The sequence below is a fragment of the Corvus brachyrhynchos genome, unplaced genomic scaffold (genome assembly GCF_000691975.1).
Source record: "Corvus brachyrhynchos isolate BGI_N302 unplaced genomic scaffold, ASM69197v1 scaffold14, whole genome shotgun sequence".
Taxonomy (NCBI): domain Eukaryota; kingdom Metazoa; phylum Chordata; class Aves; order Passeriformes; family Corvidae; genus Corvus; species Corvus brachyrhynchos.
In genome coordinates this window covers 10,916,479-10,931,758 of record NW_008239110.1, presented here as the reverse complement: position 1 = coordinate 10,931,758, position 15,280 = coordinate 10,916,479, and the positions used below count along the sequence as shown (strand labels likewise).

Below are 15,280 nucleotides of genomic sequence, written 5' to 3'. Positions count from 1 at the left end.
TCAAATATCCTTAGAAGTCTGGATTTAAGTCCCAACTTGAATCTGATGTTGGGACAATCTGACTATCAAATAACACCTGCCATTTCATGAAGAAGTTTGTTTCACAAGTGTGTTCCCTTTTCTGTCCTCTGTCATACCATTAGTGAATATTCTTGGCTTCTCCAGAAACATAAATAAATGTGTGTTTGTGCACAGATTATCACAGCACTTGTAAAACACTTTTTAAAATTAAAATAGCTATCTGAAAGGTTGCAATATTTTAAAATATTTTTTTATTACTTTCGGTCTCAGTTTACACAGTTGCCCTAAACCAACGAAAACTGATGAACATATTTTTGTGGATTTCCATCAGAAGAAACTTTGGGCTCATACCACAGGTAATTCTGAAATCCCATGATATTTAGTGGCATAGTTTCATTTCCTTCAGTTATCCAGCTACAGTAGCAGGCTACTGCAGTTAGTTAGCTCATGGTATTTGCATGTTTTGTTGGTTTTATTTTAAGAGGAAAAGAAATAAAATCTCTATAATATGTTTTATTTATTCCTGAGGACTTTCACTTATACAAGTAGGCACTAAACATTTGAAACTGACTTTCCAGAGCACAACAGTAAAAAACTTAAGAATTTGACTTAGTTTCATTTAAAACAGTAAAAATTGACCCTGTAAACATTTCCATAGGAGGTAGGATACATACATTTGACAATCTGTCAAATATGAGAAAGTAAACAGTTACTCTGTAGTCCTAATAAATAATGAGCAACACAGGCATTAAATAAAAATTTTTATATATAAAAAAAAAGATGTAAGGGAAAGACTAAAATAGCATTTTTAATAAATTAGGAATAGATGCAATAATTTCTTTACAACTTATTCTGGCGTGCAAGAATCACTGGCTCTTTCTGCTTACCCTGAATTTCTAACTGAAAAGCTGTAATGGTGAGAACAATCCTGAGAGATTCACAAGCTGGACCCAATCTAAATATGGCTATTTTTTTGTGTGTGGAGGGCTGATAACATCTCTAAAATGGCCCCTTTAACACGTCTATGTAATAATTTTATCTTCCACCAACTTGAAGGGGATTGTCATCATAGCCTTAATGTCTGGGGTTGGAAAGTAAGCTTAGGGCACAGACACGTCTCTCCCAGTTAGGTTCCTCCAGCAGCTGCTCCCATGAAGACAGTGTTGATTGGTGGTAAAGATGACACCATATCTCTGCTTGGTGGGGCATGGACCTCCAGATTTTCCTGAGAAGGGAACTGACCAGATGTTCCATACATACACTGTGAAGAAGATGTGGTTTGCAAGTTTGAAGCTGTGGGGAAAAAAGGTTACTATCATTGCAAGTTTCCAAGTTATTGAATTTAACAGAAATCACAATCCAATTTCATTTGATGGAAACTCCTATCTACCAGGCACATCATCTGAAGGACAGAAATGTCTAATCTTCTGTGCAAGATTAACAGGTAAGCAGTAGGAAGATGTAATCTTAGGGAAAAATAAATGGTGCCCTAGTTTATATCTTCCATGCAACCCTTTTTGGAATGTGAGACCAAACTCAGTTGCCATTTGTTTAAGGCATATACCAAAATAAACCCTTTGGTGTTGAGTATTTGTGCCTAAAATTCACTGTCAGTGGGAGCTTTGCTAATACACACAGTTGTTGAAGCATAGGATGAGGGACCACACCACAGGAAGTATATACTGAGACACCCCTGCCCCAGGGTTCGTTTGCTCTGTTTGACAGTGAGGATCTCTAAGAGACCCTAACAAAGCCCAGCCTTATGTTAGTTTACTTAATAGTTAGAATGTGCTTCCTAATGCATATTTTTGTTCAACTCAGGCCAATCATTCCAGTCCTCATGGACAACGGATCACAGACCTCCTTGTGGAAGCCAATTTCTTAAATTCAATTTTAAGGAAAACACATCTTATGATACATCCTAAGTACTGAGCTGTCCTGGGGTGATGTTATAAGGGGTTTTTTTATTCCTCAACCATCTGCTTAATGCCCAAGGACGCTGTGTCTTTAAGATGGACCCAGGGGTTGGAGCCATGGGACCTGGGTGCAGGCCGGTTGAACGGCTGGGGCCCAAAGGCTCGGGGCTCCAAGGGTCTCGGCAGGGCTCAGGAGGGAGTGCACCAGGAGCACTGTGCTGCTCTTTGGGTTTTTTTGTTCCAGCTAGCTGCAAAAAAGTTGTGTTGGTTTTCCTTGGTTTTTTCTCCTCCCTCCCTCCCTCTTGCCTCACTGCCTTCCTTCCCTTCCCTCTGGTCCGGGGAGCCTGCGGGGTGGTCCTGGCTGGTCCAAGCCTCTGTGCCTGTTCCCTCTCTGGGCATTTGTTGTATTTTGAGGTTTGTTTTTTCCTGCTCTACCCTGTTTTGTTTTGTGTTAATAAACAGTCGGTTTTTTCTTCCCACTTTCACTTGCTGTTACCAATTTGTCTCATTGGCAAAGGAAAAGGGGAGGCCCTTTTTCCTTTGGAGGAGGCGCTCATTCCAGAGTGCTTCTGCCTAAAATTTTGTTCCCAAAACCAAGACATGAGCTATTTCATCTCTATGTTGCATTTCATATATTGTATATGTGAGCTACAGTTTAATACTCAGCATTTGTTAGGATGCTAAAAAGTTCATAGCTGCTCCTCAGTTGTTGGCTATACTTACGCATAGGGGTCCGGCAGACAATTGAAGGGGAGGACTCTGTGTAGTATGAGCCTGTTTGTTTTCTTCCACTGTCATCCAAGATATTCAGTGGATCATGTATATCACTGTATGATGGCAGGGACCGAATGCTGCTGACACTGCTGATTACAGAAACATGTTGGTCCACCATTGTTCCAAGTCGGTGAGATTCTGAATAATTTATGCTGTTTCCATAATATCCTAATTGAAGATTGAAAAAAAAAGATGAATGAAACTCCTGGGCAGCGCATGAGCCTGTGATAAACTTCAGAAAAAAGTACTTGTTACCGGCTGAAGCCCTTGAGAATAAGAGTATTTACGTACACATACAGCCTAGGAACATAAGCAACATATGCAATGACTGACCCAAAAGAGAGGTGGTAACAAGGAATCCAAAAGATTGTAAGGGTTCAGTCACGCCTTCAGTACAGAAAATTGCTCTTTCCTTCTAAGTTCAGAATCAAACATAGCCTGCAATCAGTGGCCATAAGAGGCACCATGGGGAGTCCTATCCATAGTTCAGTGCTTCCTTCTGAAGCTTACAACCAAGGAAAGCATACATGGAAAGAAAATCTGCAGGATAGTATGTACTCACTGCATAGACAAATCCATATGAAAGTAACATTTCCACTGTGTCTTTCCTCCAGAAGAGGGAGGTGTTTTGCTGACTATACCTCTGAAGCAGTAATTTTACATTTGAAGTATGAGAAATGAGAGGGCCAAAGTCTCGGACTATTGGTAATGCACATTTTTATACTTCTTTTCACCCTGTGACTGGAATGGTCCATTATGCTGATCCCAGAGGCAAGGTATCTTGTGTCTCCTCTATTTCATAGCAAAGGTTTTGGGGGCTTTTCAAGAGATTGTTAAGCTCATCCTGGTTTTGCCTCCTTTGTGCAAGACAGGGTGATGATACCAAAGGAAGATTACCATAGGGCAGCAGATGCATTTGAGGTCAACTGAGGATTCGCCAGAGGAAAATAAACCCTTGAGTAGCTTATTAAACTGCTTTACAATCTCTGTGTGTTATCAGAGAAGTGGAAAACAAGAATGTAAAAATAAAAGCTGAAATACATCTTCCAGAGGGAAAAAAAACCCAGAGAAAAAGAGTTTTACTTCAGCAATGAAAGAGAAACAAAAGGAAAAAGAAAGTATGTATTAATACCGTTGGAAGCATTAGCAGGATAAGCTGCTCCTGGACATGTAGATACTGAGTTGTTCACGAAATTGAAACTCCCGGTATTCAGAAACTGCATATTGTGTGTGTCCTGAGACATGCTGGAGGAACCATAGCTGGAAGGGGATCTGGCATTGTAGGGAGACACGGCACAACTGTTGCTGAAGTAGTCTCTGGAGAACTGCTGTTCACTCAAGGCATTGAATCGGCTGGGCTCTGCTCTGTGGTCATAAACTCCTGAAGTGGAATGGGCCTGTGTTCTGAACATAGCCTGGTAATTGGAATTGTTTCCATAATAATTCTGACTAGTCTGTGACAAAGTCTGATAAAGGGGTTCTGAGTAGGAAGAGCACTGTGAATGTGTTGATAACATGGGACCTACACTGGGAGGTCTCACAGCCATTGGCCCCTGGTTGATGACACTTCCTCGGCTGACCACTGCTGGTGAAATGGGTGGAGTCATGAGGTGACCAGTGCTTTGAGACAGCTCCATTTGATCTGGAATAAATAAACATTAGCCGTGATTAGTGTCCATACCTCAGTACTGCTGTTAAGACACAAAGGCTCTGGGGAAGTGGAGATTACCATGCGAAATCTTTACAAAAGATATGCACTCGCCCCCACCTATTTAATTCACAGCTTTTATTTAATGGCTTCAGGCTGTAAAGTTTCTCCTTTCATTCTCCAGCTTGGAGGTGCCACATTCAGTGGGAAATTTCCAGCAGTTACAACCCTCATGTGCTCCAGGTGTTACTGTTCCTTCTCTCCTCACAAGAAACTCACCAAGCCAAAAGTTGTAAGATAGTTCTACCATTTTTCCAAGACGAACTATTACTGGCAAGGTAATTACAATTGCTGACTTCTGTAAATCATCACAGAAGGTGACCTCATGAAATGTTGTTTACTAGAGGTCTTCATAAATGCATGTGGTCATCGCCCCTCCTACAGCAACATGTTACCATGAACGGAAAGACTAACAGGCAAATTAGGGAAGGAGATGCTGGAAGAGTTGATACACACCTGTCAGCTGCATACTCTCCCTGTCTCCCGTGGTGAAGGGGTTCAGACCAGAAGGTGCACTGCTGGGCTGGCCAGCTGACAAGGACACGTAGGTTTGCTCTCCTAGGCACTCGTTTTTGACTGAAGAGTCACTGGGCAGAGGAGCGGCTTTGTTGCGATTTGCTAGGAAGCAAGAGCTTGGTGATGCAGTGAAGGTGGCTTTGCTTGCATCTGGAAGGGTAAATGAAAGCTCTTGTTGGCTGTTATGTATCCTCACTGCACATAAATTCTCTTTGTATCATTTCCCCTGACCACAGATCTACATCACACAGTATCAGCTCCTTACTCAAGCCATCACAGTGAAGGTATGAATCAGATTTATTCCCTTGAATAAAATGTCAACAATGAAGTCAAGTAAAGTGCATTAAGAGTGAATCAGGATTGACACTTCACCCTAAAGAATTAACAATGGCAACTTTAGAATGCTTGGACTCTCTTTTCATACTGGTATCCAGAGAAAAGCATTTGTTATACTCAAGAGTTCTGCTTTTTGCAGACTATTGATAAAGTCAGTTTTGCTATTCTTCAATGGAAACCATGATTTTACTTTATGGTTTCAAGTTCTTTACCTAAACACACAAGGATAAGGCAACTGTCAAAAAGGCCAAGTTTTTCTCCTGGAGGCTGAATTAAAGTAAGTGCTGCATCTACTGTCAGACAAATTCTATGCAAGTTTCTTGCAGCAAATTGCAGATTTAGAGTAACAACAACCAAAAAGTTAAGGACTGATTGCCAGTGCTAATGCTAATAAAAAATAATTCTGCAAGTTTCTGAAGTTCCACCGGATTTTTAAGGATTAACCTGGACCAGAACTTGATCCAAATCAATCTTCATTCTTTTGACAGAAAAGGACCTGGAATATATAACTTCAAACCGTCTAACTTTGAAGAAGCCTGGTAGATGGAAAATGTTAAGGGTACTGTTTTCAAATAATTTTATTTCTCTTCCACATAGTAATACTTCAGCCACATGCTACATAGGGCTCCAAACTTGCGTTCCAGTGTTGAAGGGATATTTGCATTTTGGTAATATTTAATAAATTCCTAGTTCAAGTTGTAATTACATACTTAAGCTTTGGAGAAAAATGGGATTAGGAATTAAGTAGCCCTGTCTGCTACCTATACCTCTTTTCACACTTCAGTTCATGGCCCTTCAGATGTACCTACAAGCCTTTGTTGCATCCAAGATAATTTCAGTGATCCTTAGTACTGACATTCCAACAGAACTGTTATGAACTGTGGTAGGTATGTGGGAATGAATTGCTGAGTGAATGGTCACAAACTTTTCAGGTGAATTTGATAATATTGTACATAACTACACCTTCAGGAGAATACAGTAAACTTGCTTCTGCTTAAACAAATACATCAATTTCTAAACATACCAGAGTACACGCAAAAGAACCAAGCTCTAGTTACCTAAATTCTTCATGTATTTGTCCAGTAGATTCTGGAGTTCTTGTTCTTTGTCATTGTTGAACTGTGTCTCCATGGCAAGCAGGATGTACTCATCCAGTAACATGCGGATCAAATGAAAAGAACCTTTTGGAGAAGGAAGAGAGAGAGTAGCTGAGTTATCTTTGTGACCATCTCTCACCACTCCACAAGAAGCCAGTGAAACAAACAAATAATTGTGGACTTTAAATGACCTGGCAAGACCAACAAGAAATAGTGCCTAACTTCTAGCTCTAATCTTTCTTTGCACTGGCCCACCTAGCTCAATTGTTTACTGTCCTGTAGGCTATTTGACCACTAATTACATCAAAGAAAAATACTGATGAAAGTGAGACATGCTTTATACTTGAGGAGAGCACACAGTGGAACTAGATAAGGCTGAAGTCTGCTAGAATGCCTCTGCTCTATTTCTGTTTGCCTTGTGCTAAATAACCAGACAATAACTGGTGAAGTCTTTGACCTTATTTCAAGGATATATCACATTAAAAAATGTACGTGTCCCTACAGTCTTTTCAATTATCCTCTGAATTTTAGATAACAATGTACCTATGGCTAAACATATGAAATTACACACTAGAGTTTGTTTCACTTGTTCTGCCATCTTCTCTCTTATAAAAGGTTCTTTCTGAGTGTTCCCAAAAATGTAAACATTCCTAAAGATGGATGTGTGAACCTTAATTTTTAAAAGCCACAAACACTGTTAAATTGATTATCTGCTGATTCCAAAATTAAGTATGTAGTGACTACCAAATTCCTTTTGCTTTTATTGAAACATGCCATGCACAAGAACTTATATACAACAGTCATTTTATACCAAACTGATCCACAGGTAAAACTAGTAATTTAAATCTTCTGTCTCTTATACTGAGATAGTTACATATATATGCAGTTACATTTCCACTGTCATATCAAAACAAAGTTTCTAGCACTTAAATGTAAAAGCAGTATCAAACCAGCAATTTAAAGGAAGAATACCTTTTAAAAATAAACCTGTGACACAGGTCACCAGCAAAATATTGCTAGCATTTACTGTGAAATGTTAGTTTGAAAAACACATTACACAGTATTTGTGGCTTTAATTGAATAATCTTTAAATTAGGATAGGTTCCTCAGCACAGGAAATGGTGAAAAGCTGCTAAGTGCTAACAAATATGTACAAAATATGAGTGTTTTTATAAAGCTCTGGTACCAAAACTTGATGCGTTGTTTAGAGTTAGGTTATGCATCACTCGAGCACCGAAAAAGCTCCATTTCAGAAGGAAGTCCTGAGCTCTCTTCTTTAAAGACCTCCCATTTTGTTTGCTTGCCTGAAAGAGAATAGTAAAATACTGTTAAGTATGCTCACTTGCTTTCTGCAAATAGAAGACCTGAGTATCCTTGAGAGTTCAAGGAGTCCTTGACTCAGGCTGATGTGGCAGAGTGAATCAAGCCGCCTGATTCAAGCTATCTTCCTGCTGTGTGACCTAACTTGGTAAAACAGAGCAGCCTTCACTCTCTGTCAATGCTGGATGAAGCAAACTGCTCACTGCTTGGGCCCTGATGTACCCTGAAGGTACACAAATTACCTCATATTCTAGTACTAAAGGTGCCAAGTTGTTCTATACAGGGACAGAAGGAAGGGCAGTGGGATGGACAGACAGATGGACAGACAGACGAAAAAGGAAGGAAGGAAGGAAGGAAGGAAGGAAGGAAGGAAGGAAGGAAGGAAGGAAGGAAGGAAGGAAGGAAGGAAGGAAGGAAGGAAGGAAGGAAGGAAGGAAGGAAGGAAGGAAGGAAGGAAGGAAGGAAGGAAGGAAGAAAGAAAGAAAGAAAGAAAAAAGAAAGAAAGAAAGCAAGAAAGCTCCCAGCCTCTGACACTATGGTATTCCACAAAAACATGGAGTAGAAATTAGTCTTTGTACTTTAATTTAATCTGTATAATACTGGTCAGAATTTCTCTAACAGAATGGTATGTTACAATCGTGATGATCAAAGTGATGCTTTTTATACTGCTCATTTCATACAGTCACTTTGCTCTGGAGTGATTTGTTCATGTGGTAACATATGCCTTGTTACTTTCTCAAACAGCAAGCAGAAAGAAGTTGTTGTGTTGAGTTTAGCTGTGTGCTAAAGTAGCCACAATTTAGCATGAACAGAAGGCAGACAGCAGTGGAAGGATTACATGTTCTGTAAATTATTAGCTTCTGCTCTGGTCAACCTAACTTCATATCAGAACTTGTTGGTACTCTTCCCGTAACTACAGGAAAACAATGCCAGGAACCATACCTGTTAGCTTTAAAAATACAGTATCACATAGTAGATGACGAATGGAAAATTGCTTCATCTTTCCTGCCTGACTTGTTTATGAGGAATTGTCTTCTGAAATTGTGGAATGAATGGAATTAAATTTACATCATAATCATTCCAGCCTAAAATAAGTTGAGATTGCTCAGCTTCAATTGGGGTTTTTTTTGCCTAGGGAGTTTTCTGTGTATGTGAGGACTTGCTTTGGCTCTGCTGCCCCGAGTCATCCAAAGCTCTTCACTGTGCTGCTCACATATGTCAGCAATTTTTAGGAAACTCAGAGTACTTTAAAAAGAAAGAAATTATCACTATCTCCATTGAAATTTGGGGAAACAGGCAAGTAAAGGAAAAAGGGCATGCTTCTGGTTTTCCTGTAAGTGGCAGTCTCTCTTCTGCCAGCCAGTTGATGCTAACTGTACTGTCTCATCCTTTTGTATCCATTCATATCAAGATCCTACCGAAAATGATGAGTAAGATATTTCATTTTCAGATAGAAAAAGCCTGACGAGAAGACCAGTGTTCAGCTATTAGCCAACAATATGTAACATCTTATTGTGATAGTTTACAGTAATTAGAGTCACAAATTGGGTACATATTTCTTACTTAGCTGTAAGCCAAAAAATCCTTTCTTTTGTTCTGAGCTGTAGTTTATTAACCCCTACATAACTATATGCATATAAAATACTTGTGATGAAAATGCATCTTGTAAATTGGAGGCAGGCAGGAGAATCCCATCAAAACCATCAATTACTGTGTTAAGCACCTTACAAAGCTACAAAACTGTATCTTCCATCCTGGAAAGTAAAAATCCTTCAGGAGGCTAGCTTCTTTTGAATCCACCCGCTGCAGTAACTTATACCACATACAGTACCCCCTAAATGCCATGGAAAAGAGAATTGCTTCCCATTTGCTCACCTTACTCAGAGCAATTCCCCTGTGATTCTGCAGGCACACATAAAGTGGGAGAGTTTCTTTCACGTAGTTTGTGAAAGTGCTGACTTTAGTGTTTTAGTTACAATGCTTCTTAGTTTGTCACGCACATAAGATTGCTCAGCATGATTAATTAGAACTATATCACTGGAATCTTTGACACCAAATGACAAACTTCTGTGTTACAGTAAGGAGACAGGAACAGAGATAAAAATTCCTTGTGGAAAATCAGTGAGACTGCATAAGGATTTATGTAAGGAGTAAGGGGAGTAGGATTTGGTCTGGAGTCAGGCAGGACATTTGAAAGGTACCTTGATAACCCTTTGCTCAACCACAGTATCCAACCATTCAATAAATGATTCCACAGTGGCATTCTTCTTTAGAAGGTCCTTCAGTTCTTGGAACACTGTAATAGAGTCATCTACCATGTAAAAAGGAGAACATATCATCGCACACTATTCTGAACGTGAGAAAAAGCCACTCACCAGCCATATGACAATATTGTAGCATGGAAAGGAAAAGCAAAGAATTAGAGCAGTGAAGAAATACATAACTCCCCAGCAAAGCAAGCAGACACACATCCATCACACACATGTATTTTAATTACTTAAGCATTACAGTGACACAGGTTGTAAGACAATAAAGTTTTATAAGAAAATAAAAGCAAAAGGAGATTATTATATTTTCCATTCCTTTGTAGATTCAACCTTGAAAACCTTTTTAATACTAAGTTTAGTAGCAAAGCTTTCTCTGTAATATGGCAGATTTGCAGTATCTTATGTTTCCTTTATATTTTACAAGTTTCTCACAACAGGATATAAAGTTAACTTCCTCAATTCCCATTTTCAAGAAAGTGTCTGAATGAACAGTTATCTCTCTTCTCCTTTTCTTTTTTAACCAGTGTGAAAGAAGACAAAGAATAAAATAAAAAATAACTACACAAAAAAAGCAGGAAATGGGCAACTCAAATGAAAATGTGAATAGGATTTTGAACCATTAAAGAGAACAAACTTTCATAATTGAAGTAATAATATTTACAGGACAACACACTGCTATTCCTTTCAGCTCTTGAAACTCTGATCAACGTGACTCCTATGACAAAGTTATCTTTTTAATACAGAAAATGGCTATATCTATTTTCCAACAATGTATATGAAAATTAACTACCTCAAAATTTATACTTTATTCTGTGTATGAAAAAAGCTGCTACACTAAATAGAAAATGACACATATTCTTAAAGCTCAACTTTCAGAAAAAAATCCGATTAATTAAAAAAAAGTAAACTAGTTCAAATACCCATTACATTAAGCCATAATTTTTGACAAATCTTTCAAGAACTGATATGTGCCCATATAATTAGGACCAAGTTTCAAAAGAGGTTTGAAGCTGACATGTAAATTTTTCAGCAACCATTTAAAGTCATCTGGCTGGGATGACTTCCCAGCACAAGCTTCTGTTCTTGGACATGCTAGGGCAACCAATTGGTTTTCTTAACCTACTGAAGGTTATGGTGAACTAGATTAGAGAATGCAGAGTCTATGGGTGCCTTGTCTCAATCAGTCCAAGTAGACTGGTGTGGCATGGAATGAAAGAATGAATTATTTTTAATGGTACAAATATGTCACCATGGACTTACATTCACTGTAGACTTCCCCATCAGAGTCTGTGCTCCCTGAAGCTGCAAGGAGGGCCTGAGAGCCAATACTATTCAAATCAACTTTTTCAATATCCGACACCATGGAATTCACCACATGCTGATCAAAAAGAGCTGGCCGAGCAATCTGCCAGAGAAAGCAAGATAAAATGCTGAGACCCTGTTGTGGTTTAGCCCCAGCTGGCAGCTAAGCACCACACAGCCACTCCCTACCCTGCCATGGGATGGGGGAGAGAATTAAAAGAATAAAAGTAAGAAAGCTTGTTGCTTGAGTTAAAACCAGTTTAAAAAATTTTTAAAAGAAGTAATAAAAATAATAACAATAATAATTTAAAAGTTTAAAAGAAACCCCAAAAACAACAGAGAAAAATACAGTCCAACAAAGACCAGTGAGGCTGATGAAAACAATTGCTCACCACCAACTGACCAATGCCCAACTGACCAAGGCCCTGAGCAGTGGTCCCCAGTTTTATTGCTGATCTGTGGTATGGAATATTCCTGTGATCAGCTGGGGCCACCTGTCCCAGATATGCCCCCTGCCAAATTTTCATGCACCTCCAACCTATTTGCTGGCACGTATGGGAAGCAGAAAAGACTTTAGCTGTGTGTAAACACTGCTCAGCAGTAACTAAAATAGACCTGAATTATCAATAGTTTCCAGTACGAATCCAAAATATAGACCCATAATATGAGGAACAAAACTAACTCTATCCCAGCCAAAACCAGTACAGGCCCACAGCCGGGGATCACCCAAAAAACTCCTCAGAGAAGAATCTTATTATGTTTAATTTTATTGTCATGGCTGGGTTTATCACAGATCAGATGAGAGAATGTTTCCCTTTCATTAGACTCCTGATGCTCTTCTAATGTGCCTTCCTATCAGATTATCTTCACAATTTCATGCATATGCTGCTTTTGTATTAATATTTATGAAAGAGAAAACCAAGTCAAGATGAATAGGTGCTGTGTCTACAGTTATTCATGAGGACTACCACCTCAAAACCCAAGATGCTAGCGTGGAAGGAAGTTCCACGAAAGGCATTTTATCCTTTTGTATAAAACCATCACATGGAGGTGACTCCTAATTGCAGATACCTGTATCCTGACAGCACAGCCTCGGAGTCTCCAACTACCTGTCACTCCCGTTTTTTCTTTTCACTCAAAACTCAAAAAAGAAATAGAACATCATGGACAAAGCAGCGAATCTTTGCTAGGCAAGAAGGATCATCTGATATTTTCCAATTTGGTACTAAACAAAATACACATATATTCCACTTCATCATTTCATTGAAAAAAGTTCCTGTGATGGCAGTTCATTATAACCATGGCCTTTGCTCTCTTTTCTGGTACAAAAGTTTGAAGTCCTAATCAGATCTATCTATGGTCACTTTCTAATTTCACAGTTAAAACAACAAGATATAAGTCTTTCATGGACAAAGGTCAACCTTGAAAAAATAATCCATTGTATTTCATAGACAGAAAGGTACACTGAATACAACTGACAAAATTTTGAATGTATCATCTTACTCTGTTTACCTGGGCTAGGTGTAGGAATGACGTCTGTCGTTTCAGGGAGGAAACAAATCTTCGTGCAATAGGCAATTTCTTATCTATCAGGCTTTCCGGTAGATTTTCCAAAGAGGAAGCAACCCACTGCTCCCAGTTTTTTGCAAAGCTTCTTATATCTGCCAGTAAACTGTAAGGGAAACAAAAAGTGATTTAGAGAATCACCAATAAAAATTGTCTGGCATTAGTTTAAATAACTGGGTTTCAATCTATGGCTAACAGACTTCTGAAGATATCTGGAAATTACTCCTCAGGTGTTACCAGAAGAAACAGGAGATGACCAATCATTGATCTATATATTGACTGCATATTGATATGTACCTCCTCTGGGAAAAAATTGTAAGCCAATTGGGACATTAAAATGCTATCTAATATTTTAAGGCTGTTCTATAAGCTGCCCTCAGAGCTGACAACTATTTTGCCATACATACTCTACTGTTCTAAAAATGAGCATAAATGCTGTAAGGAAATTTCTCTAGAATATAGAATTACTGGTATTTATCTGGAATATGTCTAAAAATCGGAACACACCAAGATTAACGTCAAATACCTACCTTTCTGGCATTTCTTGCATTGTTGCAGGGATGAGTACATCTGTAAGAACCTTCAAAAAGTTAACAGAAAATGACATCATGCTTCCACTGGCCATTTATTCATTCATTCATGTCTGTCTTGTCTACTTAGATTGCAAAGTGATAAGTACAGAAAATTTACACAGAATAAAGCCATTCAACCTACTGTCCAGCTATTTATATGCCTGGATTTTTCCAATCACTATTAGATAGGAACAGATGAGATATTCATATACTTAGATAGCACCCATTCTTAATGTATAACTTCATACCAGTAAATTGAGAAAAAAACCAAACAAGACATGCTATCCCCCATGTCTTAGATTAGGGAAATCAGTAGAAGCGAGATGGATAAGCACTTTGTCTTTTCTAGCACCACCAAGTCTCTGTAAAGCAGATATTCAAGCATCTCCCATGTCCTTGAGTGCTGTTGACTCTTCTTCCTGCCAAACTGGACACGGCACTGCAGGTATTCAGAGTTTAGCCAGAGAGTTCCCTGTAGCTAAGTGTGGCGTGGAACAGTTTTGGCAAAAAACTGTGCCATCTGGCATGCTCCCTAGGGAATGTTATTGTGGAGGACAAAGTTGTTAGACTATATTCCAGAAATCTTTCACTTTTAATGTAAATAGTTTGATAACAATCCAATGTAATTCCTTCTTCCTTCTGTCAGCTGTGATCTCAGGAATATCTAAAATGATTATAGGTAAGAAATAGTGAGAGACAAAGAAGAAGCACAATAGTAAATTTATGAACTTTTGAGAAATTCAGTCTTATTCAATTTATAATTTATAGCTCCTCTAGTATTTCTTCTTCTCTCACATTAAATCTATCATAAATAAAGTTAATATTAAATCTATTGAGACAGCACATTTAGAACAGGAAAAACCTCATAAACTCAAGGTACATTATAACCTCTACAAGTAAATGAGGCTTAATGACCCATCTCCTGGGTAGTAATTATGATTCTTGATGCTAATTACCTTTGCTTTGCTATGCTAACTAAAACATTTCTTACTTTACAGCTTTATATGCTTCTAAGAAAAAAACATTTTCATCTTCTCTGGATTTTCCCCCCATATTTTTGTACAGTAAAGAATAACAGATTACAATAAGGCATCAGAGCTAAAAAGCCTCAAGTCTTTTGCTTTGATTGGTTGGTGTTTACTGTTAAGCCAATAGTTATTTCTTCTCATCAATATGTGATGTGAAATCTGTTAGAGAGACACCTATATGACAATCCTTTTCTATTTCTATGGCACATCCTATCAGAGGAACTTTAAGTACTTTGCATCTACTAAATAATCATCTTATCTGACTTTCCAAGTGAAAAACTCAGGAAACTGTGGTGGCATTATTTTTTTTTCCCCAATGCTCTATAACTTATTCCTGACCTTGCAACACTCCTAAGGGTCACTTTGTTTCAACTATTTATGTCATCATGCCATGAGCTACACCAAAGAACTCATATGGTACAAAAGCTCTGCAAAACAAGTATTGCTTAAATTTTTTTTAAACCCAGAGCAGTTTAGAGTGCAGCAGTTTTCCTGGTACCTCTAGCAGCAGAGGAACAGAAATGAAAGGCAGCAGGCAGGAGAAGCAAGAATATCTTAACCCAGGATTGTTCCAGCTTGGTAACATGAAACCATGGCCTGACATAACCTGTGAGTAGAAGACTGGCATGTGGAATCACCTTACCGATGTGCCACAGACTCTCTTCCCTGGCAGAAATTGCAATAATCTTTTCAGTGAAAAAAAGGCTTCAGTTTTCATCCAGGATTACCTTAGTCAGCCTTGTCAATGAGCACATGAGCATTTCTTTTAGCTACATTCAAGCAAGTAGGTTGGGGTCTCACTGTTAGTGTGCTGGCTGTGGTCAGGTGTTCAGCAGAGCTGAGACTGGAGTTCAGCT

General features: G+C 38.7%; 1 protein-coding gene across 1 annotated transcript in view; it reads right to left on the bottom strand.

The window, feature by feature from the left end:
- Positions 1 to 249: 249 nt before the first annotated feature.
- Positions 250 to 15,280, bottom strand: part of RFX6 (regulatory factor X6) — a 34,126-nt gene continuing 19,095 nt past the window's right edge. Inside the window, exons 9-18 of the mRNA XM_008637942.2 lie at positions 13,354 to 13,403; positions 12,770 to 12,929; positions 11,216 to 11,360; positions 9,890 to 9,999; positions 7,555 to 7,672; positions 6,330 to 6,452; positions 4,876 to 5,085; positions 3,844 to 4,353; positions 2,661 to 2,879; positions 250 to 1,314 (exon numbers count right to left, since the gene is read on the bottom strand). Coding sequence (XP_008636164.1) covers positions 1,148 to 1,314; positions 2,661 to 2,879; positions 3,844 to 4,353; positions 4,876 to 5,085; positions 6,330 to 6,452; positions 7,555 to 7,672; positions 9,890 to 9,999; positions 11,216 to 11,360; positions 12,770 to 12,929; positions 13,354 to 13,403 — 1,812 coding nt within the window. The 3' untranslated portion in view covers positions 250 to 1,147. The remainder of the gene's footprint in view (positions 1,315 to 2,660; positions 2,880 to 3,843; positions 4,354 to 4,875; positions 5,086 to 6,329; positions 6,453 to 7,554; positions 7,673 to 9,889; positions 10,000 to 11,215; positions 11,361 to 12,769; positions 12,930 to 13,353; positions 13,404 to 15,280) is intronic.